This window comes from Symphalangus syndactylus, chromosome 15 (assembly GCF_028878055.3).
Source record: "Symphalangus syndactylus isolate Jambi chromosome 15, NHGRI_mSymSyn1-v2.1_pri, whole genome shotgun sequence".
NCBI lineage: Eukaryota > Metazoa > Chordata > Mammalia > Primates > Hylobatidae > Symphalangus > Symphalangus syndactylus.
The window spans coordinates 69,264,429-69,288,640 of record NC_072437.2 but is presented as its reverse complement, the minus strand read 5'-3'; the positions used below and the strand labels follow the sequence as shown (position 1 = coordinate 69,288,640).

Genomic DNA, 24,212 nt, shown 5'->3' with positions numbered 1-24,212 from the left:
ACTAGTAGCCAAAACTTTTAGAAAACTGTTGGATTGCCTGTGTATGAGATTCTACCAGGTTGGGCTATATTAGTTTCTAGGGCCGCTTTAACAAAGTATCACAAACCAAGTGGCTTAAACAAAAATTAATCATCTCATAGTCCTAGAGACTAGAAATCTGAAATTGAGGTTGTCAGTAGGGTTGGCTTTTTATGAAGGCTATAAGGAAGAATCTGTTTGATACCTCTTTGCTAGCTTTTGCTGGTTGCTGGCAATCTTTGGCATTCCTTGACAGGTAGACTCATGTCTAGAGTAACTGCAGCTATTTGACCAAAAGTGTAAGTCCAAATTATGTTTGTATCTGAATAACATGCTTTTATAATTCCTCAGCCCACAGCCAACTGAGTTGATAGTAGTAACCTATGATAGAGCCACCCATGAAATGTGAGTTAAAAACAAAGATTTATATACACGTAAGTGTATATCTACATATATACACATAACATACACGCATGCATACACATACACACACAGAAACATAAAACAATGAAAGAGAAAGAGAAGTTGATATTTGTAAAATTCACTGTCAGGCATATCCTTGGAAATACAGAGTATCTTTGACACTATGTCTAAATATTCTCTATGACACTATGTCTAAATCCTAAATCTGTAGGATCTATAGATAACCTTCTATTGTTTTTTTCAGACCAAATTGGATAAAAGAGGACGAAGTCATGAAAGGGATGCTTCTTCCTCTTAGTATATTTGTCACTCTAAGTTAGTAGTATCCAATCCCTCAGGAACCTCTGAGGTTTTCCATTTATGGGACTCTCCTACTACCACAGCGGGCCAAAGGGAGAGAGAATCCTGTTTGGAGCAATGGGGAGGTAACAGGTGACAGGGAGGAGTGAAGCACTCAGCAAAAATAACAGAGTTCATGAAACCTTAATGGGTTCCTCACCCTCTAGCGTTCTACCACCATGTGAGGCTGGTGCCCCAAACCAAACCCAAACCCACAATCATTTTGTAGGGAGTTCCTGACTCAGGCCTACAGCTACATAGTCATATCTTCTGGGCAGGAAAGACAGCCATGATGGGTGAAAGTAAAGAAGTGACAGAAGGACTTAGGAATCAAGAATTTAGATGCGGTAAAAGGCATGTTTCCTTACAGACTGCAGTTACATTAGAAATAAATGCCACTGGCCAGGCATGGTGGCTCATATCTGTAATCCCAGCACTTTGGGAGGCCAAGACAGCTAGATCACTTGAGGCCAGGAATTTGAGACCAGCCTGACCAACATGGCAAAACCCTGTCTCTACTAAAAATACAAAAATTAGCCAGGTGTGGTGGTGCATGCCTGTAATCCCATCTACTCAGGAGGCTGAGGAAGGAGAATTGCTCAAACCTGGGAGGTGGAGGTTGCAGTGAGCCAAGATCGCACCACTGCACTCCAGCCTCGGTGAGAGTGAGACTCCGCCTAAAAAAAAAGATACACCTAGTTCGAATTAGTGATACACACATGAATATTTAAATATCAACCAGGTAGTACATTATAGAGTAACTGTAGCTGTTTCATCCAAAAAGTAAGTTTAGGATTACATGTGTGTCCAACTATCTACTTTTATATTCCTTTAGCCTGCATACAGATAAATTGACATCAATAACCTATGATAGAACCACCAATGAAATGTGAATTATAAAACATATACACAAATATGGAAAGAAATATATATGCAGATATACTACTTCTGTCTATCTAGACACACAAACACAGGGAGAGAGAGAAAGGGAGAGAAAGAGAAAAGAGAGAGAAACAACAGAGAGAAAGATGAAGATTATGTGCTTTACTCTCAGGATCATCCATGGCCATACAGGATGTCTTTTACACTGTTTATAAATCTCCTCACTACAGGCCCTGCAGGTCCCTTATCCAACTTTTTGATTAAATTGGATAAAAAAGGAACAGGGCAAAAAAGGGAAACTTCTTGTTATTGTCTTGTCACCCTTCGTAGCCAGCACGTACTTAGGAAAGTCAGGTTTCCTGTGTATGAGACACACTAGAGTGCGCAAGAGAAGAAAATGCCATGCGGAGCAACGAGTGAGAAGCAGTGGGCAGGGAGCAGCACAGCCCTTAGGAAAAACAACACAAAACAGAGCGAATGGCCCCGGCAGGGCTCCTCACACCCAGAGCTCCACCACCACGTGAGCCTAGCACTACAAGCCCACACCATCATCACACTGTACGGAGCAGTTTCTTGACCCTGTGTGAGAGCAGAGAAGACACCTGTGATGGTGAAAAGAAGGCACTGATGAAGGGATTTTTGTAACAGGAAATGAGATGAGGTCAAGGTGATTTGTACATAGAAACTGCAGCTGATTTTGAAATAAAGTAAACCACCAAATGCTTAGTTTGTGCTTCATTCAATTGTAAAGAACTAAACATCGCTTGTGAGTAATTCAAACCAGAAAGTGAAGTCCAGGATGTCATATTGGTGTTGGACGATACATATATATATTTAAATTCTGTAGCACTGCCAAGTCTAAATTCAAATCAGTACCCTGGAATGGAGCTATCAGTGAACTGTGAGACAGAAATAAATCAATATAGAGGCCAGGCATGGTGGCTCACGCCTGTAATCCCAGCACTTTGGGAGGCCGAGGCAGGTGGATCACAAGATCAGGAGATCGAGACCATCCTGGCTAACACGGTGAAACCCCGTCTCTACTAAAAATACAAAAAATTAGCCAGGCGTGGTAGCGGGCACCTGTAGTCCCAGCTACTCGGGAGGCTGAGGCAGGAGAATGGCGTAACCCAGGAGGTGGAGCTTGCAGTAAGCCGAGATCACACCACCGCATTCCAGCCTGGGCAACACAGCGAGACTCCATCTCAAAAAAAAAAAAGAAATCCATATAGATATAAGGATATATGAACAAGGGAGGAAACATTATATACCATTTATATATACCTATATGCATTCATATTAAATCAAGGCATGCACCCACAAGTACTGCAGAGAAATATAAAGGTTGAGATTAGGGAAGTTCCCATTCAAGGGCATTAATGGAAAAACAAAAAACTTTGACACATGTGTCTACGTGATCTCACTATAGGATATGAAGGTGACTTTATGTCTTGTTGAATGAATTTAGATAAAAGATGACCACATAAAAAGAAGAATCATTTTTCTTACTAGTCTGTTTGATACTCTGAGTAAAAATAAAAAATAATTTTCAGACTGCCTATATGTGAGACCTTACTATAATGGCTGAGGACAGCAGAGAATCTTCTTTGGAAACAGGAAAGGACAGCAGGGACAGAGAGTAGTGAAGACCTCAGAGAAGAGAAAAAAACTAACAACCCTAGAAATGTTTTCGACCCTGCAGAACTCTGCCACAATACAGGGTGGTACTCCAAACCCCAAATACCATCATATTGGATTGTGTCCTTGACTCAGACCTGCAGTGACTTTACCCTACTTGTGGACCAAGAGAGACAATCAAGTGAAGAAGTAATGGAGGGCTTTCGAGGCAGCACATTTAGTGGAATAAGAGGGCTGACTACCTCCACACAAAAGTTTAGTTTGAAATAACTGCCACCACAAAGGCTGTCACGCATTGGGACTGAGGTCATAATAAAGAGGTTTATTTAAATCTGAAAGCATTACTATTTTCCCCAGCCTAAGATGTTGGTTGCCATCATATAAATCCTCCTTTCTAATAAAAAAATGACATTTCAGAACCAAATAGTGCTATACACATGAATAGTCAGAACTTAACTGGTTTATGTGCAGAGTAATGAAAGCTAGTTTTACCAGAAAAGTAAATTTTGAATTGTGTCTCCTGTCTGACTGTATTCTTTTGTCATCCTCTAGTCCACCCACAAATGAATTATCAGGAGTGAACCCAAAGGCACGTATGAATGAAAGGTGAGTTATGCATACGTGTGTCTTTATTTATCTAATTATAACTGAGCATAGAAGTATTCACACACACAGGCGCATAAACAAATATATCCATCCATCCATCCATCCATCCATCCATCCATCCATGCATCCATCCATACACACTTCTCTCAAACACATCCGCTAACAAACCCACGCACACAGTGGAAACATACAGCAAGGAGACAGATGGATGGACATTTGTGGAGTTTATTCTGAGAAGCCTGTGTGGCCATAGAGAGTGGTTTTTAACAGGGTTTCCAATTCTTTTCATCGTAGCCTTTGTAGGTAACATTGCATCCTTTTCTAATGGAGTCATATAAAAAGGAGCAGGTCATAGGAGAGCTGCTGCTTCCTGTTAGTGTATTTGACATGTTAGTTCCTAGTAAGCAGCTTCTTAAAGGACTCAGATTTCCTGAGTTTGAGAGCCTACCAGATTGACAGAAGGGAGGAGAAAATCCTATTTGCAACATGGAGGAGATAGCAGCTGACAAGGAGCAGTGAAGCCTTGGGCAGAAAAGAACAGAGCTAATGGAACATGGACTTGTCCCTCACTCTCCAGAGCTCTGTCAACATATGAGGTTGGTGCTAAAACACAGACACAAGCACACCACCTCATTGGATGCAGCCCTTCCTTAGGCCCACAGCTACTTGCCTGTGTCCCATGGACAGGAAAGACTAGCATGATGGGTGAAAGGAAAGATGTGATGGAGAGACCCAGGAAGTGGGCCATAGATGGGATTAGAGGGAGGAATGTCTACACAGTAGAGTTGAATTTAAAAGAAATTCACCCACAAAAGGCTGTCGTGCATTGGCCAGCTCCAGTGGTAGAGAGTTTTGGTGAACTCTTGAGTCAGTGAGTCTTAGATAGGTGTAAAGTATGTGCTGCAATTATATAAAGTATGATGTGTAGGGTAAATGGCATGGCAGATTCCAAAGAACCAAATACACACATGACTTCTGTAAGGGTAAGGCAATTTACAGGTTGAAAAGTAGTTGGAAGGTCGGGTGCGGTGGCTCAGGCCTGTAGTCCCAGCACTTTGGGAGGCCAGGGTGGGTGGATAACGAGATCAGTAGTTCAAGGCCAGCCTGTCCAACATGGTGAAACCCCATCTCTACTAAAAATACAGAATTAGCCGGGTGTGGTGGCGGGTCATTGTAGTCCCTGCTACTCGGAAGGCTGAGGCAGAATTGCTTGAACTTGGGAGGCAGAGGTTGCAGTGAGCCGAGATCATGCCACTGCACACCAGCTTGGGTGACAGAGTGAGACTCTGTCTCAAAAAACAACAACAACAACAAACAAAAACAAAACAAAACGAAAGCAATTGGAATTATTTTGAACGGAAAATCTTAAGTCTAGGAAGTTACATGTTGTCTTACTATGTACATGTTAAGTTCTTTGGCACTGCCCTGTGTGTGAATTGAGAGTATCTTCTAGTAGGCTGGCCAATGCACCATGTGATATCAAGGAATACAGTTATACATGTATCTATGCATATACAAACACATACATACATGCATTCATACATGCAAGACAGACTGAGTAGGGCTATTGAGTGTGACAAACATCCATGGGAACAAGGAGTTCCCTTGAAACTATTTCTAGAGTCCTCTCAGAATGAGCTTTGTATGGGATATTCTTTTGTTTTTTTAGATGGAGGTAGGAAAATGGGGAGGAACTCATAGAGGGAGGCTTTTTATGTTGGTGTTTGTCACATTACCTTTCTGTGAGAATGAGACAGTGCTAGTAGTGTGGACCAAGGGAGAAGTGAATCCTGCTTGGAGTGAGAAGGAGTTAGGAGTGGACAAAGATCAGAGAAATCCCAGCCAAAACAAAGAACAGAGCTAATACCCCTGGAATTATTTCACCCCCTCCAGAGCTCTGCCACTATGTGAGGCTGGCTGCTTTGCCCATACCCACCCTCACACGGGGTGGAGCCCTTGCTTGAGGCCTCCAGCTACTTGGCCGCAAATCTTGGGCAGGAAAGACAACTAGGATGGGTGAAAAGTGAGGAGGTGATTGGAGGTGATAGAGAATGAGGAACTCAGGTGGGATTATAAGAAGAGGGACTCAGAAACTAAATTTGAACTAGAATTAAATGCTCTCCAAAAATCCTGTTATACATTGAGGTGTAGATACCCTTACTTAATCTGGATGCATCGCTATGTTCACAGCCTAAGATATTCACTCTTGGCATATAAAACCTCGTTTCTAATAAAAAAAAGTCATACCAGGTCAATTTAGTGATATAAGTACATGTGAATATTTAAAGTGTAACCAGAGAATAACTCATAGAGTAACTGTAGCTATTTGGTGCAAAATATTTAGAATTAGGCATCGTGTCTGTTTCTGACCATAATTGTTCTTTAGTCCCCATCCAGATGAGCTGACGGCAGTCATCATTGATGGAGGAGGCATCAAGGACATGTGAGTTATAAAAGATGTACACACAAACACACACACAAACATAACTGACAGAGAGAGAGAGAAACAGAGAGAGAGATTGAGATTAGTGGGATTTAGTCTGAGGAGTGTCCGCAGCAATACAGAGTGTCTTTGACACAGTTTATTTATCTTCTCACTGTAGCAGGTGTAGGTAAACTTCCACATTTTTACAGTTGTTTTGGAAAAAAGAGAAACAGACTACAGAGGGAGGCTTCCGTCTGTTAGTGTCTTGTCACCCTTAGTAAGTAGTAGGGAAATACCTTGGAAAGACAGATTTCTGTGTATGAGACATACCAGAGCAGGCCGAGGGAAGAGAGAATCCTGTTTGGAGTGAGGAGGAGGTAGGGGTACCTGAGGAACTGTACAGCCTTCAGCAGAAAGCAACAGAGCTAAGAGCCTTGGAGGTGTTCTCCACCCTCCAGAACTCTGTCACCATGGAGGCTGGTGCTCCAAACCTCAAATCACCTCCTGTTGGATTGTGCCCCTGTGTCAGACCTCTAGTTACGTGACCCTTTTTGTGGGGCAAGAGGAGCCACTGTGCTGGGTGAATGTAAGGAGCTAATGGAGGGCCTTTTAAGCAGGACATTGAATGGAATAAGGGGGCTGACCACCTACAAACTGGAGTTGAGTTTGAAATAACTGCCACCACAAAATCTGCCACACATTGGGACTGAGGTCATAATAAACAGGTTTACTTAAATCGGGAAGCATTACTATTTTCCCAGCCTAAGATTTTAGTTGTCACCATAGAAACCCTCACTTCTAAGAAAGAAAAAAAGACATTCCAGTTTCCAATAGTGCTATACACATGAATAGTCAGAAATTAATTGGTTTCTGTCTAGAGTAATGAAAGGTAATTTTTTCAAAATATAAATTCAGAATTATGTCTCCTCTCTGACTGTATTCTCTTATCATCCGCTAGTCCACAGACAAATGAATTTAAAGGAGCAACCGAGGAGGCACCTGGGAAAGAAAGGTGAGTAATAAATAGTTAAATAAAGTCACCCATCAGCCTAAGTGTGCATAGAACTATACACACACACAGGCACATGAGCAAGTATATCCATCCATCCATCCATCCATCCATCCATCCATCCGTCCATCCGTCCATCCATCCACACTTCTCTTCACCACACAAACTACACAAACTAATCCATGCACACGATGGAAACCTAAAACAAGGAGAAAGGAAACTGCTGGACATTTGTGGAATTTACTCTCAGGAGCCTGCATGACCATATAGATTTTTTTTTTTAACCGAGTTTCCAATTTGTCTCATTGTAGCATTTTTTAGTAACTTTGCATCCTTCTTTGATGGAGTTGTATAAAGAGGAGCAAGTAATAGGAGAGTTGCTTCTTCCTGTTAGTGTATTTGTCAATCTTAGTTCCTAGTAAGAAGTTTTTTTGTGGGACTCAGATTTCGTGAGTTGAGACCCTACCAGATTGGCCCAAGGCAGGAGAGAATCCTATTTGCAACGCGGAGGAGATAGTGGCCAACAAGGGGCAGTGAAGCTTTGGGCTGAAAAGAACAGAACTAATGGAATGTGGACTCGTCCCTCACCCTCCAGAGCTTGGTCCACATGTGAGGCTGGTGCCCAGACCCGACCCCAAACCCACCACCTCACTGGATGCAGCCCTTAGGCCCGCAGCTACTTGCCTATGTCTCATGGACAGCAAAGACTGGCATGATGGGTGAAGGATGGAGGTGACGGAGGCATTCAGGAAGTCGGCCCTTACTGGGATTAGCAGGCTGACCACCTGCACAGTGGAGTTGAATTGAAAAGAAATTTACCCTCAAAAGGCTGTCACGCAGTGGTCAGCTTCAGTGGTAGAGAATTCAGTTAAATCTTGAGTCACTGAGTCTTGGATAGAGGTAAAATGTGTGCTACAATTATATAAAGTATGATGTGTAGGGAAAATGGCATGGCAGATTCTAACTAACCAAACACACCTGGATTCTGTAAGGTTCAAGCAGTTTACATGTTGAAAGTTAATTGGAACTGTTTTTCACTGAAAACGTTAAGTCTGGGAGTTACGTGTTGTCTTACTATGTATGTTTTAAGTTCTTTGGCACTGCCGTGTGTGCGAATTGAAAGAGTGTCTTCTGGTAGACTGGCCAATGCAACATATGAACTACGGAAATACAATTATACATGTATAGATGTATATATGAACACACATATACATGCATTCATACCCACAACATGCAGAGAGATTGAGATTCGGGCTACTGACTCTCACGGGCATGCATGTGAACAAGGACTTCCCTTGAGACTAGTTTTAGAGTCTTCTCAGGATGAGGTTTGTGAAGAATATTCTTTTGTTATTCAGATGGAGGCAGGAAAATGTGGAAGAACTCACAGAGGGAGGCTTTTATGTTAGTGTTTGCCACTTTTTGTTTCTGTGGGAATGAGACTGTCCTAGTAATGTGGATCAAGGGGGAAGCAAATCCTGCTTGGAGCCAGAAGGAGACAGCAGTGGACAAAGAGCAGAGACTCCCTGGCAAAGAAGAGAACAGACGTAATAGCCCTGGAAGTATTCCTCACCCTCCAGAGCTCTGCCACTATGTGAGGCTGACTGCCTGAGCGCATACCCATCATCACACGGGATGCAGCCCTTTCTTCATGTCTTTTGCTACTTGGCCCTAACTCTTGGGCAGGAAAGACAACTAGGATTGGTGAAAAGTGAGGAGGTGATTGGAGGTGAATGAGAATGAGGAATTCGGATGGGATTATAAGAAGGAGAACTTACAAACTAAAGTTGAACTGGAATTAAATCCCCTCAAAAAAGGCTCTTACACATTGAGGTGAAGATACAGTCACTTCACCTAGATGCGTCCCTATGTTCACAGCCTAAGATATTCACTGTTGGCATATAAAACCTCGTTTCTAATAAAAAAAGGTCATACCAGGTCAATTTAGTGATGTAAGTACATGTGAATATTTAAAGTGTAACCAGAGAATAACTCATAGAGTAACTGTAGCTATTTGGTGCAAAACATTTAGAATTAGGCATCGTGTCTGTTTCTGACCATAATTGTTCTTTAGTCCCCATCCAGATGAGCTGACGGCAGTCATCATTGATGGAGGAGGCATCAAGGACATGTGAGTTATAAAAGATGTACACACAAACACACACAAAAACATAACTGACAGAGAGAGAGAGAAACAGACAGAGAGAGATTGAGATTAGTGGGATTTAGTCTGAGGAGTGTCCACAGCAATACAGAGTGTCTTTGACACAGTTTATTTATCTTCTCACTGTAGCAGGTGTAGGTAAACTTCCACATTTTTACAGTTGTTTTGGAAAAAAGAGAAACAGACTACAGAGGGAGGCTTCCGTCTGTTAGTGTCTTGTCACCCTTAGTAAGTAGTAGGGAAATACCTTGGAAAGAGCGATTTCTGTGTATGAGACATACCAGAGCAGGCCGAGGGAAGAGAGAATCCTGTTTGGAGTGAGGAGGAGGTAGGAGTCCTTGGGGAACTGTGCAGCCTTCAGCAGAAAGCAACAGAGCTAAGAGCCTTGGAGGTGTTCTCCACCCTCCAGAACTCTGTCACCATGGAGGCTGGTGCTCCAAACCTCAAATCACCTCCTGTTGGATTGTGCCCCTGTTTCAGACCTCTAGTTACGTGACCCTTTTTGTGGGGCAAGAGGAGCCACTGTGCTGGGTGAATGTAAGGAGCTAATGGAGGGCCTTTTAAGCAGGACATTGAATGGAATAAGAGGGCTGACCACCTACAAACTGGAGTTGAGTTTGAAATAACTGCCACCACAAAGTCTGCCACACATTGGGACTGAGGTCATAATAAAGAGGTTTACTTAAATCGGGAAGCATTACTATTTTCCCCAGCCTAAGATTTTAGTTGTCACCATAGAAACCCTCACTTCTAAGAAAGAAAAAAAGACATTCCAGGTTCCCATAGTGCTATACACATGAATAGTCAGAAATTAATTGGTTTCTGTCTAGAGTAATGAAAGGTAATTTTTCCAAAATATAAATTCAGAATTATATCTCCTCTCTGACTGTATTCTCTTATCATCCGCTAGTCCACAGACAAATGAATTTAAAGGAGCAATCGAGGAGGCACCTGGGAAAGAAATGTGAGTAATAAATAGTTAAATAAAGTCACCCATCAGCATAAGTGTGCATAGAACTATACACACACACAGGCACATGAGCAAATGTATCCATCCATCCATCCATCCATCCACACTTCTCTTCAACACGGGTACACAAACTAATCCATGCACATGATGGAAACATAGACCAAGGAGAAAGGAGACTGATGGACGTTTGTGGAATTTACTCTCAGGAGCCTGCATGGCCTTATAGATTTTTTTTTTTTTAACAGAGTTTCCAATGCGTCTCATTGTAGCATTTGTTAGTAACTTTGCATCCTTCTTTGGTGGAGTTGTATAAAGAGGAGCAGGTCATAGGAGAGTTGCTTCTTCCTGTTAGTGTATTTGCCATGCTTAGTTCCTACTAAGCAGTTTTTTTATGGGACTGAGATTTCTGACAGAAATTAATTGGTTTCTGTCTAGAGTAATAAAAGCTAATTTTCCAAAAAAGTAAGTTTAGAATCGTGTCTCCTATCTGACTGCATTCTTTTATCATCCTCTAGCCCACACACAAGTGAATTTAAAGGAGCAGCCCTGGTGTCACCTATCAGTGAAAGGTGAGTTATAAATACATGAAGACACATGTATGCATAAGAGTGCATAGAGCTATACACACACCAAGCACATACACAAATATATCCATCCATCTTCATCCATACACACTTCTGTCAACACATTTACACAAACAAACCCATGCACAAAATGGAAACACAAAACAGGAGACAGATGGACATTTGTGGAATTTACTCTCAGGAACCTGCATGGCCATACAGAGTGTTTCTTAACAGGGTTTGCAATTCTTCTCATTGTAGCATTTGTAGGTAACTTTGCATCCTTTTTTGATGGAGTTGTATAAGGAGGTCAGTTCGTAGGAGAGCTGCTTCTTCCTGTTAGTGTATTTGTCACCCTCAATTTCTAGTAGGCAATTTTTTAAGGGATTCAGGTTTCCTAAGTTTGAGACCCTTCCATAGTGTTCCAAGAAAGGAGAGAATCCTATTTGCAACATGGAGGAGATAGCAGCCAATAAGGAGTAGTGAAGCCCTGGGAAAAAAAGAACGGAGCTAATGGAACGTGGACTTGCCCCACACCATCCAGAGCTCTGTCCACATGTGAGGTTGGTGCCTAGACCCAGCGCAAACCCACCACCTCATTGGATGCCGCTTTCCTCAGGTGCGCGGGTACTTCACTGTGTCTCATGGGCAGGAGAGACTAGCATGAGCAGTGAAAGGAAGGAGGTGGTGGAGGGTTTTCCCAGTCATGTGAAAACCTCTCCTGGAAATAAATCCTAAAGGTGTAAGTAATATGGAAAACCTGATTCAAGTTAATTATAGTGTAATGCTCAAGAAACCTTGCAAAGTGAATGAGATTTTACAGAAGGAATAAAAGGATTTTGTTTAATCAGTGGCTGATTAAGGAAACATCTAGGTGAGAATTCTGTAGTTGCTCATTAAGCAATAGCATGTGAGTTTTGTATGTAGTATTGATTTTTAAGCCAATAAATAAATTTTTAAAAGAATTTATTTTATAGGACGTTGGAGTCATGGGCAAATTAAAAGGTATTTCTATTATTAATATTATTTTTTGAGATGAAGTCTTGCTGTTGCCCATGCTGGAGTTCAGTGGCGTGATCTCGGCTCACTGTAACCTCCATCTCCCGAGTTCAAGCGATTTTCCTGCCCCAGCCTCCTGAGTAGCTGGGACTGCAGTCACGTGCCACCATGCCCGACTAACTTTTTGCATTTTTGGTAGGCGTGGGTTTTCACTATATTGGCCAGGCTGGTCTTGAACTCCTGCCCTCATGATCCACCCGCCTCAGCCTCCCAAACTGCTGGGTTTATAGTCATGAGCCACTGTGCCTGGCTAAAATGTATTTCTAATATGTACATAGGTTTAATTTATATATAATTTAATTAATCTCTGATTAACTGACCATTGATAAATGAGTCTTTGTTAATTGTTGGACTTTACTTACTGGGCTTATGTGGTAGGATTTGCATACCCTCACTTATATATGTATGTATATCATATTTATGGAAAATCTACTCCTTTTGGTGCAAAAAATGTATTTGCCAATAGTGTCAAAAGAGAGAAATTCATTATATGTCTATGTACCTTTTTACTCCATCAGCACTGCCTTCAGTAAAATGACAACAATAACACATGAAGGGACCTTCCACAAAATTTGAGGTTTAAGTAAATAAAAAGCTAGATGTAAACATATATATGTAAATACACACATAGACACCCACAAAAGTATACATGTAGAAAAGAGAGATTCAGATTTGGGAAGTTCATTGTCTGGAGCATCCATAACAATGCAGAGTGTTTTAGACACTGTTTTCTAAAGTCTTATTACTGTAGTATCTGCAGGTACGTTTCTTTCTTCGATCTAGTTGGATAAAAGAAGAATAGGTCTTAAGAGGAATGCTTCTTATTCCTATTCCATTGGTCACTTTTATTTAGCAGCAGCACCCTGAAACCTTAGGAAAATATGAGAACGTGTGTATTGTATGACAGTCTACTAGAGTGAGCCAAAAGAGGCAACAGTCCTATTTGGAGCAAGGAGGAGGTAACAGTGGGCAGGGAGCTGAGGAGCTCTCAGTAGAAAAGAGCAAAGCTAATAGACCCCGGTCTCTTCGTCTGTTACCACATGAGGCTACAGCCCCATAGGTAAACCCACCATCAGATTGTATGGAGGCCCTGCTTTGGGTCTGTAGTTACTTAACCCTATCTGAGGGGCAGGAAAGACATCCATGATTGGTGAAGAGTTACTGGTGGTATTTGAACATGAGAAGGCAGAAAATTACAAGGGCAAGCAAGGTGGGTATTTACAAACTGAAGTTGATTTTATGTAAATTTTGCCAGAAACAGTAACTTGGGGATTAGGTGTAGGAGTAAAGAAATGTATATAAACTTGATTCATTAAGTTTTTTTCACAGGCTGAAAAATTTCATTACAAACATTTAAAACCTCATTTCCAGAGAAAAATTAAATACCATGTTTCAAATAAATAACTGATTAATGTCCATTTTTCAGGGTAACTAGATTATAAATTGTAGAATAATTATTGCTAATTTGTATCAGAAAATTAAGTCTAGGATAACATGTGGAGTCTTGCTATGTTCATTTTTAATCCTTTAGCTATTACCCCATTGAATTAAAAAGAGTAATGTGTGGTAGAGTCATCAATGATGGGTGAGATTTCAAAATACGGAGAGAAAGAAGAGAGGGATATATTAAGACTGGTAAAATTCACCCACGAAGTAATAAAGAACTGCAGTTAAATTGTGATTCATTAGATTGTTTGTTAAGTCCCAAGAGCACCTTTACATAATATAAGGTTTTCTTCTAGGAAAAAATGATATATTAATAGTAGATTACAAATCATTGATATATACATTTTCAGAGTTCAGCCAGTTTATAAATGTAGAGCAATTGTACATAACTTCGACCAGGAAAGTATGTCTCTGAAGTCACTTGACCTGATGTGTACATTTTTTTTTTTTTTTTTTTTTGAGACGGAGTCTCGCTCTGTCGCCCAGGCTGGAGTGCAGTGGCGCAATCTTGGCTCACTGCAAGCTCCGCCTCCTGGGTTCACGCCATTCTCCTGCCTCAGCCTCTACCAAGTAGCTGGGACTACAGGCGCCCGCCACCACACCCGGCTAATTTTTTGTATTTTTTTAGTAGAGACGGGGTTTCACTGTGTTAGCCAGGATGGCCTCAATCTCCTGACCTCGTGATCCTCCCGCCTCGGCCTCCCAAAGTGCTAGGATTACAAGCGTGAGCCACCGCGCCCGGCCGATGTGTACATTTTTAATCCTTAGCACTGGCCCGGATAAAATGACATCAGTAGTCTTTCACTACTTTGATATATCTTTGATATAACTCACCTTTCAATGGTGGTGTCATTGAAAACTACTGATGTTATTAATTTGGGTCAGTGCTAAAGGATATATCTACACACACACACACACACACACATAACACACATGTATATGTGTGTGTGTATATATATATACAGTTATGTCTTTTAGCTATATATAGTATATGTAGATATATAAATATGTATTTGTGTATATATAGATATACACATATCTATATACATATGTCTACATATGTGCATATTTAAATGTGTATACATATATCTATATATACATATCTATGTATAGATATATTCTTTAGCACTGACCCAAATTAATAACATCAGTAGTCATATATATATCCTTTAATATATATATGAGCATGTGTATATATATGTAAACATATATGTATATATCCTTTAGCATATATATGTATATATACACATATAATTTATGTATACATATATGTGTGTGTATATGCAGGTATATCTTGTTATATTGTGCTTTACTTTATTGCCCCTCAGATATTACTTTTTTATAAACTGAAGGTTTGTAGCAACCCTGCACTGAGCAAGTCTCCTGGTTTTATTTTTCCAACAGCATGTTCTCACTTTGTGTCTCTGTCACATTTTAATAATTCTTGCAATATTCCAAACTTTTTATTATCATATCTGTTATGGTGATCCCTGATCAGTGATCTTTGATGTTACTATTGTAATTGTTTTGGGGCAACACAAACCATGCCCATATTAAGATGACAAGCCTAATCAATGACATGTTTGTTCCGACTGCTCCACTGACTAGCCATTCCCCCATCTCTCTCCTTCTCCTTGGGCCTCCCTATTCCCTGAGACACAACGATATTGAAAGTAGCCATTTAATAAGCCTATGATGGTCTCTGAGTGTCCTAGTGAAAGGAAGAGTCACATGGCTCTCACTTTAAACCAAAAGCTAGAAATGATTGTGAGGAAGGCTAGACTTCTTGCACCAGTTCAGCCAAGTTGTGAATGTAAAACAAAAACAAAAACAAAACAAAACAGAAAAGCCAAAAAACTTCTTGAAGAAAATTAAGACTGCTACTTCAGTGAACATACAAATGATGAGAAAGCAAAACAGTCTGATTGCTAATATGGAGAATGTTTTAGTGGTCTGGATAAAGGATCAAACCAGCCACAGCATTCCCTTAAGCCAAAGCCTAATCCGGGACAAGGCCCTCACTCTCTTCGATTCAATGAAGCCTGGGAGAGGTAAGTAAGGTGCAGAAGAAAAGCTTGAAGCTAAAAGGTTGGTTCATGAGGTTTAAGGAAAGAAGCCATCTCCATAACGTAGAAGTGCGAGGTAAATAGCAAGTGCCGATGCAGAAGCAGCAGCAAGTTATCCAGAAGATCTAGCTGAGATAATTGATGAAGGTGGCCAAACTAAACAACAGATTTTCAGTGTAGACAAGATAGCATTTTATTGGAAGAAGATGCCATCTAGCACTTTTATATTTAGAGAGGAGATGTCAGTGCATGGTTTCAAATCTTCAAAGCACAGGCCAATTCTTTTCTTAGGGGCTAATGAAGCTGGTGACTTTAAGTTGAAGCCAACAATCATTGACTATTCTGAAAATCCTAGGGCCCTTACGAATTATGCTAAATCAAGCAAGATGGGTGACTAGAGATGCCTGGTGCTCATCTCCCTTACAAGAAAGAACCTAGGCAAGAAATACATATCTAAGATTTGATTAGAGTATCAAAGGGATAGTCCTGGAGTGCAGCAAAGGAGTGGAGACACATCTATGGTGACTGGAAGTCGCCACAGCATGGAAGCACTCAGCCTGTGCAGCCCCTTCTCCCCCATCTGGATTGAATTGGCCCAGAGACAGGAGGGACTTCTCATTGCAGGGTGAAGGTAAGCAGAAGATCCCTATCACCCCACTGCCATCACAAACACAAAGTCTTTACAACAGGAGAATCTCATAGTCTTTGCAAGCCCTGAGGCCAGTTTGGAGTACTGCCAAGAATTGACACAGCTGCATGTCCTGGACTAGGAGTACAAGGTGAAGACTTCCCATCCCCAGAGACCTAAGCTGCAGCAACACAGCACCATCTTGAGACCAGAGTCATCTCTTGAGTGTGCCCTTCTCTGGAGGCCAGTAGCCACTGTGCCTCTCCAGCACTGGAGCTTTATCTTCAGTACACCAAGCCCACATGGGTGGGTTAAAGCCACAATCCCAGCTGTGTGGAGGTTGGTCCCAGGACTGGCTGTAACTCAAGTAATGCAGAGCAGGGAAATCAACCCCCACCACCACACTTCCAGACAGAGGAATAATCTGCAGTCCCATCCAGGGTAAACTCACTCTTAAGACAGCCAAACCACTACATGCCCTCTCCCAAGTGGGAGAGGCCCCTAAGCCTCTGAGCAGCTGATACACCCCCAGGTCAACAGAGTGACTATAAGCCCATGCCCAGGACCTGAGAAACAGCCTTGCAGGCCCCATCCACCACAGACATGCTCCTGGCGTGCCCAGGAACCCTCTGCCTTTAATAAGGGCCTGAGAAATAGTCCCACAGGCTGCCCCCAGCAGGCTCACCACCGAGTGGGTCTTGTACCTGTGTCTCAGACCTGAGAGACAAGCAGCTGTGTATGCCCAAGTCTCAGGGCCGAGAAACAACCCTGGGAGCTTACTCTGGCCAGCATACCCTCAGGCCAACTAAGCAGCCACATACCTATGTCCCAGGTGGAGGAACATCCCTTTAGGCCACCCCCCACAGAAACACTCCCAGGCCAACTAAGCAGCTGTGCAACCTTGCATGAGCCTGAGAAATAGTCCTGTATCCATTCCCAGCAGATGCATCTCCAGACCAGCCAATCAGCCATGAATGCCCATGTCCTGGACCTAAGAAAGAGATTCATGGACTACTCCCAGAAGCCATGCCCCTAGGCCAGCCGAGCAGCCTCGTGTCCACATCCTGGGTCATAGAAGCAGTTCCCTGGGCTTCCCCTGGCAGGCACCATCCAGGCCAGCTGAGCAGCAGTGTGCCCACATCCTGAGCTAGAATAGCTCTATGGAGTACCCCCAGCAGACACACATCCAGGACAGCTGAGAAGTCATTTGACTACATCCCAGGCCTGAGAAACACTTCCTCTTGGCCAGCCCTGGCAAAGATACCTTCAGTCCAGCTTAGCAGCTATGCAGCTCTGTATTTGGCCCATGAGTTTTCCCCAGCAGACTGGCCCCAGGCCAGATGAGCAGCTGTGTACCCACATATCAGGTTTGGGAAACAGCCCTTCAGGCCACTCCTGGAGTGCATGCTTCCAGGCCAGGCAAACAGCTGTGTGCCTGCATCCTGGGCCTGAGAAACTGTCCTGCGAAGCACATCTGGCAGTCATGCCCTGGTTGAGCAACTGCATCCCCATGCTCCTGGCTAGAGTGACAGCACCATGGCCAGCTGCATAAAGCCATACTCCAAGTTTTCTGACCCACTGTATGCCTGCACACACCCCTCCCCTGAGAAACAGCCCAGTGAGCCCACCCCCGGCAAGGCTGCACCACCATCACCACAGACTTCCTTAGCCTAGGCCACTGAGTAACTTACAAATGTTACTAGTGTGGATCACAGCTGAATAAACTACATGGAGACTACACTTACTGCACTCATGTAGAACCAAGGCCAGTATACCCCAATGAACTGACATCCAAGACCCATTCATACAAATAAATTCATACAAGTAAACCTACTCCATAAAATTGGAAAAGGTGACTTTTTCACCAGATGCATAGAAATCAATTTAGAAACACAGCAACCATGAAAATGCAAGAAAACATGTCACCTACAAAGGGAAATAATAATTATCCAGTAATAGAACCCAATCATAAACATATGAAATGACAGAAAAAATAATAATCTTAAGGAAACTCCATGAGATATAAGGTAATACAGATAGACAAGTCAATGAAATCAGGAAAACATGATTTTGAAAGAGAAATTCAGTAAAGATACAGATATCATAAAAATAACCAAACAGAAGCCCTAAGAGCTAAACAGTTCAATGGATGCAATGAAAAAATACAATCAATGGCTTTACAGACAAGAACAAGCAGAAGAAATAATTTCTGAACTTGAAGACCAGTCTTTTGAAATTACACAGGCAGGCAAAAAAGGATAAAAAAGAATGAAAAAAGCCTACAGGATTTATGGGACAGCATTAATTTGATCAAATATTCATATTATGGGCATCCCAGAAGGAAAAGTGAAAAGAAAATATGAGGAAAACATATTTAATAAAATGAGAGCATAAAACTTCCTAACTCTTGAGAGAGAGCTAGACATCTAGTTCCAGGAACATCAAAGAACCCCAAATACATTCAACCCAGACATTATAGTCAAATTGTGAAAAATCAAAGACAAAGATTTTTTAAAATAGCAAGAGAAAAGTAACACACTTATAATGGAATCCCCATTAGACTAACAGCTGATTTCCCAGCAGAAACCTTAGGCTAGAAGAGAATGGGATGATATATTCGAAGTTCTGAAAGAAAAAAAAATCTTTTAGTCAAGAATATTATACCCAGCACAGCTATCCTTTACAAATGAAGAAGACATAAAATCTGCCATAGATAAACAAAAACCAAGATAATTCATCACCACTAGACCAGCCTTACAAGAAATGCCCAAGGGAGTCTTACATCTGGAAGTAAAAAGATGATAACCACCATCACAAAAACATGCAAAACTTTAAAAGTCACTGTTAGAGTCAATACATAAAGGAGAAAGAGAAAGGAATGAAACCTTATCACTACAGAAAACTACCCAACTTCAAAAGTAAACAGGAAGAAAGGAATAAAACATATACAAAACAACCAGAAAACAATAAAACGCTGGAAGTAACTCCTCACCTACCAATAATAACTTTGAATGTTAATAGATTAAATACTCCATGAAGGATATAGACTTACTGAGTGGATTAAAAAATAAGACCCAACTATATTTTATTTTAAAGAAACTCACCTTACTGGTAAAGAAACACATAGACTGATAATGAAGGGATGGAAAAAGATATTCTATGCAAATGGAAGCCAAAAGTGAGCAGGAATAGCTATACTTGTATCAGACAAAACAGAGTTCAAGTTAAAAACCATAAAAATTGACAAACAAGATTATTATGTAATAATTAAGGGTTCAATTCAGCAAGAAATATAATTGTAATATGTGTATGATTGTAAATATATATGCACTCAAACACCAGCGCACCTAGATATATAAAGCAAATATTACTAGATCTAAAGAGGGAGATAGACCCCATTACAGTATGAGTTGGGCACTTCCATATCCCACTCTCAGCATTGGACAAATCATCTAGACAGAAAATCAACAAAGAAACATCAGACTTAAACTCCACCGTAGACCAAATGGACATAAATAACAAACATATACAGAACATCTCACCTAACAGCTGCAGAATACACATTCTTTTCATCAGCACATGAAACATTATCCAAGATAGGCCATATGTTAGGCTAAAAACAAGTCTCAACAAATTTTTAAAAATTGAAATTCTATCAGGTATCTTATCTTACCACAATGGAATAAAACTAGACATTCATAACAAGAGGAACATTCAAAACTATACAGACATATGGAAATTAAACAACATGCCCTTGAGTTACAATGAGTGAAGAAAGAAATTAAGAATGAAATTTAAGAATTCCTTGAAACAAATGTAACTAGAAACACAATATATCAAAACAGGGGACACAGCAAAAGCAGTTATTAAGAAGTATGTTTTTAGCTTCATCCATGTCCCTACAAAGGACATGAACTCATCATTTTTTCAGCAAACTATTGCAAGGACAAAACACCAAACATCGCATGTTCTTACTCATAGGTGGGAACTGAACAATGAGAACACTCGGACACAGCATCTGATACTATGATTATAGTATCATACAGAGTATCTGATAGATCTGAATCATAGGTTCACTCTGATCAGTCAGCAGCCATGAACATGGAGGCAACGCCCTCCACCAGCAAAAAGACTATGACTTTTACTTGCTAAAAGCTCAGGTGATCATTAGCATTTTTTAGCCAATAAAGGAGTTTTTAATTAAGGTATGTACATAAGTTTTTTGAACATAACGCCATTGCAAACTTAACAGGCTACAGTGTAGGGTAAACATAACTTTTATATGCGCAGGGGAACCAAAACATTTGTGTGAGTTGCTTAATGCAGTTTTTGCTTTATTGCAGTGGTCTGGAATGAAACCCACAATGTCTTCGAGATATGTCTATACACATATTATTTATATATTATATATCTGTATACATATTCTTTTATATATCTTTATATACATATATATAGAAAGAGACAGAGAGAGAAAAGAAGATAAAAATATGCAAAATTCAGTGTTGGGAGTATCCATGAGGAAAGAGTTTCTGGTTAATGATTGTAATTTTCTTTCTTAAATATTAGGTCTTCCAGTGAGCTAAGTCATGTTTACTATATCCTTTAGATTCATGAGATTCTTGTTATTCAAATATATTTTTCATCACTATTTTATGTAGCAAATATCTAATGATATATTTTTGCATTTTTTTTTGGTGGCTAAAGTATGTTAGAACGACTTTCCAAGTTTGAAGTTGAAGATGCTGAAAATGTTGCTTCATATGAGTAAGTCAGTTTGCAGTTTGAAAGGAGGGAGCCATTGATGGATCTCTTACCTTTAGTGAAACAGGGCTTCCGCTGAGGCAAGAAGGAAAAAGGGAAACTATGGAAAGATATCAAAATGTATGGGCGGGAGGGTACACCGTATTTACTCCAGTTGAATGCTTAGACAAGTATTATTTTGAAAAAAATTCCATCCATTCAGAAATAAATGTTCTTCTAGCTTGAAAATGTAAAAAGTATTCTTAGAGGAAAGTAATTCCATTAAAATTTTTTTTAAAAAAACAGGAATGCAGAATGCTACTTAACTCATCAATAGTGAACGTTTCTCATTTTTACTGGATATGGTGTGATTCCCAATTTTGTAGATTTTGCCTATGAGCAAATAGTATTGATAGCAAAAGCAAACATGTTTTGCTGACTAAAGACCTCTTTATGCTCATTGGGATTTTATTCTTATTTGTTTCTAATCTCACTAGACTATTTCCTGTTGCACTTACCTGAAGGCATTTTATCATGTACTCGCTGAAATGAAACAATACATTCTTAAACTGGCTTGTGTCTGAACTGCAGACATATTCAGCAGATTTTTCTTCTGCTTCTTTCTTGCCCAGTTGTATAACCATTCACCAGCTTGTGTCAATGCTGGAGAGGAAGTACTGCCATAGAGGAAGTTAACTCACCATGGTTGTAAGCTGTTGGTGTCTAAACAAAGACTGGAAACAAAGAGGGCAAATACGAATAGTTCTTCAAATTACCCTGAATTTGCCACTGAATTAAACTGTGTGTCTGCAAATTAGCTATACATTTTCTGTAATGGAGCTGCCCAGGGCTGAAACAAAATTAGACAGATTAAGCAAGGCAAGCATTTCCTTCTTTCCCCACTCCAAACAAAATAAAGCAGGTTTTCATTTTATTTTATTTTTAAATTACAAAGTCTCATTACGTAGATATAGGAGGAATTTTCAGTAGTCCCTGTGAGAAATGCTGGTGTTTCATACCAGGGGGATGATATTGGATTTATAGCAAAAGCTGGAATCAGTGCTTGGCTTTGACATCATATATTCATTCACCTGATACTCAGCAAGTCACTAACCCTCTTTAACTTTCAGATTATTCAAATGTAAACTGGCTATAATGCAATCTATGTACTGGATATCGTATTGTAAAAAATTAGTAATAAAACAAAAATAACATGCAAAAATACTTTGAAAACTCTGTAGTTCTGTAAATAGGTTTTATTCTAAAAACTGAAAATAACATAAGAGTTCATTAAAGGAAAATTAGAAAATACAATCAACAAATCTACCCACATACAGTCATTCTTAAACTTTGATGCATGCACTTCTAAGTTCTTTAAGCATATACTTTTTTTGTTTACAGATATGAGAACATACTTATTCTTTTGTAAATAACCTTATTACTTAATGACATCATGACTATATTTTTTTGTTAATATATATTCATGTGCACTTACAACGTTATTTGTAACAGTTGTGTAATATTTCATGGTGTGGATGTGCTATAATTCATTTAATAGTCAGATATTGCTGAACAATTAAGTTTTTTACAAGTTTTTAACTGTTACAAAAATGAATATATTTGAGGCTAAATCTCTGTATATTGTTGGTTATTTGCTTGTTATAAATTCTCAGAAGTGGAAATTCTGTGTCAAAGGAAATGATTGTGACGCTATTGATATTGATGTGTGCTTTAACATCAAGATGCAAAGTGTACATTTCTCCTCTCCCACACTTAACACTAGCCATCATTGATTTCTCTGATATTAGTAAATATATTTGTTCTGATGCACATTCTTTGACACGCCTTCATTTATCCTTTTCTGTCTTTGGACTGAAAAGTTAAATCTATTCATCCTTTTTCTATTTTATGTAAGATATGCAATTTCTCCCAGGTTGTCTTGCTTTTCACTATATAAAAGCATTTAATCCTCATGTAATCAAATGTATCTGTACTGTTCTTTGTGATTTTGCCTTTAATGTTATTCTCAGAAAGTCCTTCTTACCCCAAGATTTTAAATATATTCACCAAAATTTCTGTTTTGAACTTATTTTCTTCATTTAAATAAAATATCTGCCCTGAATTTACTTTGTCTTAAGGTATAAAGTGTAGAAATTTACTTTTCTCCTAAGTGACTCATAGTTTTCTCAGCATGAAAGTGTCATCCCCCTGTATTGTCCTTACCCTGTTTTAGTGATCTAGAGTGAGCAGGAAGACCAGAGTCACTACAGTGTTTTTCGTGCTTTACATCGTGGCCATCTCCCTACCCACCGAGTCTGTACCAGAGAAAAATGTGTCCAGTGGGAGAGATAGCACCTGCCTTCAATACAAATCCCATTTCATTAAACACGGTCTTGTTAGTGTCATGTAGCTTCCACCTTCTATTGATAAAAAATGAGTCATGTTCATAGTTAATATTTGTGCTTTTAATTCAACTTTGATATTAATATTGGAACTTTTAGTGTTTTAAGTTTTAGTATCTCATATCTTTTTCTATCTCTTTTTTTTTTTTTTTTTTTTTTTGAGCTGGAGTCTCATCCTGTCACCAGGCTGGAGTGCAGTGGCACCACTCAGCTCACTGCAACCTGCGCCTCCCAGGTTCAAGCGATTCTCCTGCCTCAGCCTCCTGAGTAGCTGGGACTACAGTCACGCACCACCACACCCAGCTAATTTTTTGTATTTTTAGTAGAGATGGAGTTTCACCTTGTTGGCCAGGATGGTCTCGATCTCCTGACCTCATGATCCGCCCACCTTGGCCACCCAAAGTGCTGGGATTACAGGCGTGAGCCACTGTGCCTGGCCTCTATCTCTTTTATTTTTGAATTGTCATTTAAATTTAGTTTTTGTCTCTCATGTGTAGCATGTAATGCCTTTCATTTCAAAGTTATCTGAGAGTATTTCTCAATATGCAATATGACAGTAATATGTTTGTATTTATGATTTCTGGTATGTTTGGTTTTATTTATCATCTTTTTCTTTATTAAAGATACTTTGATATTTTCTTTATAAATTTGTATATATTTTGATATTAATTGATTTGTTTTTATCCCTTGCATTTTTTATTGATATGCAAGTCAGAAGCCCATTTCTAGTCTATCAATGTTTATATTTAAATGTTTATAAAACATAATTATACCATTTTTTCCATCAATATCGAGAATAAAACTGGACTTGTACTTGTGAAAGATAAAAAATGC

The 24,212-nt window shown here is 40.0% G+C and overlaps 1 protein-coding gene across 2 annotated transcripts in view; it reads left to right on the top strand.

Annotated features, from left to right (window-relative positions):
- Positions 1-3,541: 3,541 nt before the first annotated feature.
- LOC129463449 (phosphatidylinositol 3,4,5-trisphosphate 3-phosphatase TPTE2) overlaps positions 3,542-24,212 on the top strand; it is an 84,603-nt gene continuing 63,932 nt past the window's right edge. Inside the window, exons 1-7 of one of the 2 annotated variants that reach the window (XM_063618834.1) lie at positions 3,542-3,906; positions 6,293-6,349; positions 7,290-7,343; positions 9,415-9,471; positions 10,415-10,468; positions 10,990-11,043; positions 20,941-21,000. In XM_063618834.1, coding sequence (XP_063474904.1) covers positions 3,764-3,906; positions 6,293-6,349; positions 7,290-7,343; positions 9,415-9,471; positions 10,415-10,468; positions 10,990-11,043; positions 20,941-21,000 — 479 coding nt within the window. In that variant the 5' untranslated portion in view covers positions 3,542-3,763. Of the gene's footprint in view, positions 3,907-6,292; positions 6,350-7,289; positions 7,344-9,414; positions 9,472-10,414; positions 10,469-10,989; positions 11,044-20,940; positions 21,001-24,212 lie in introns of those variants that run through there. The other variant, XM_063618835.1, reaches the window with a different exon arrangement.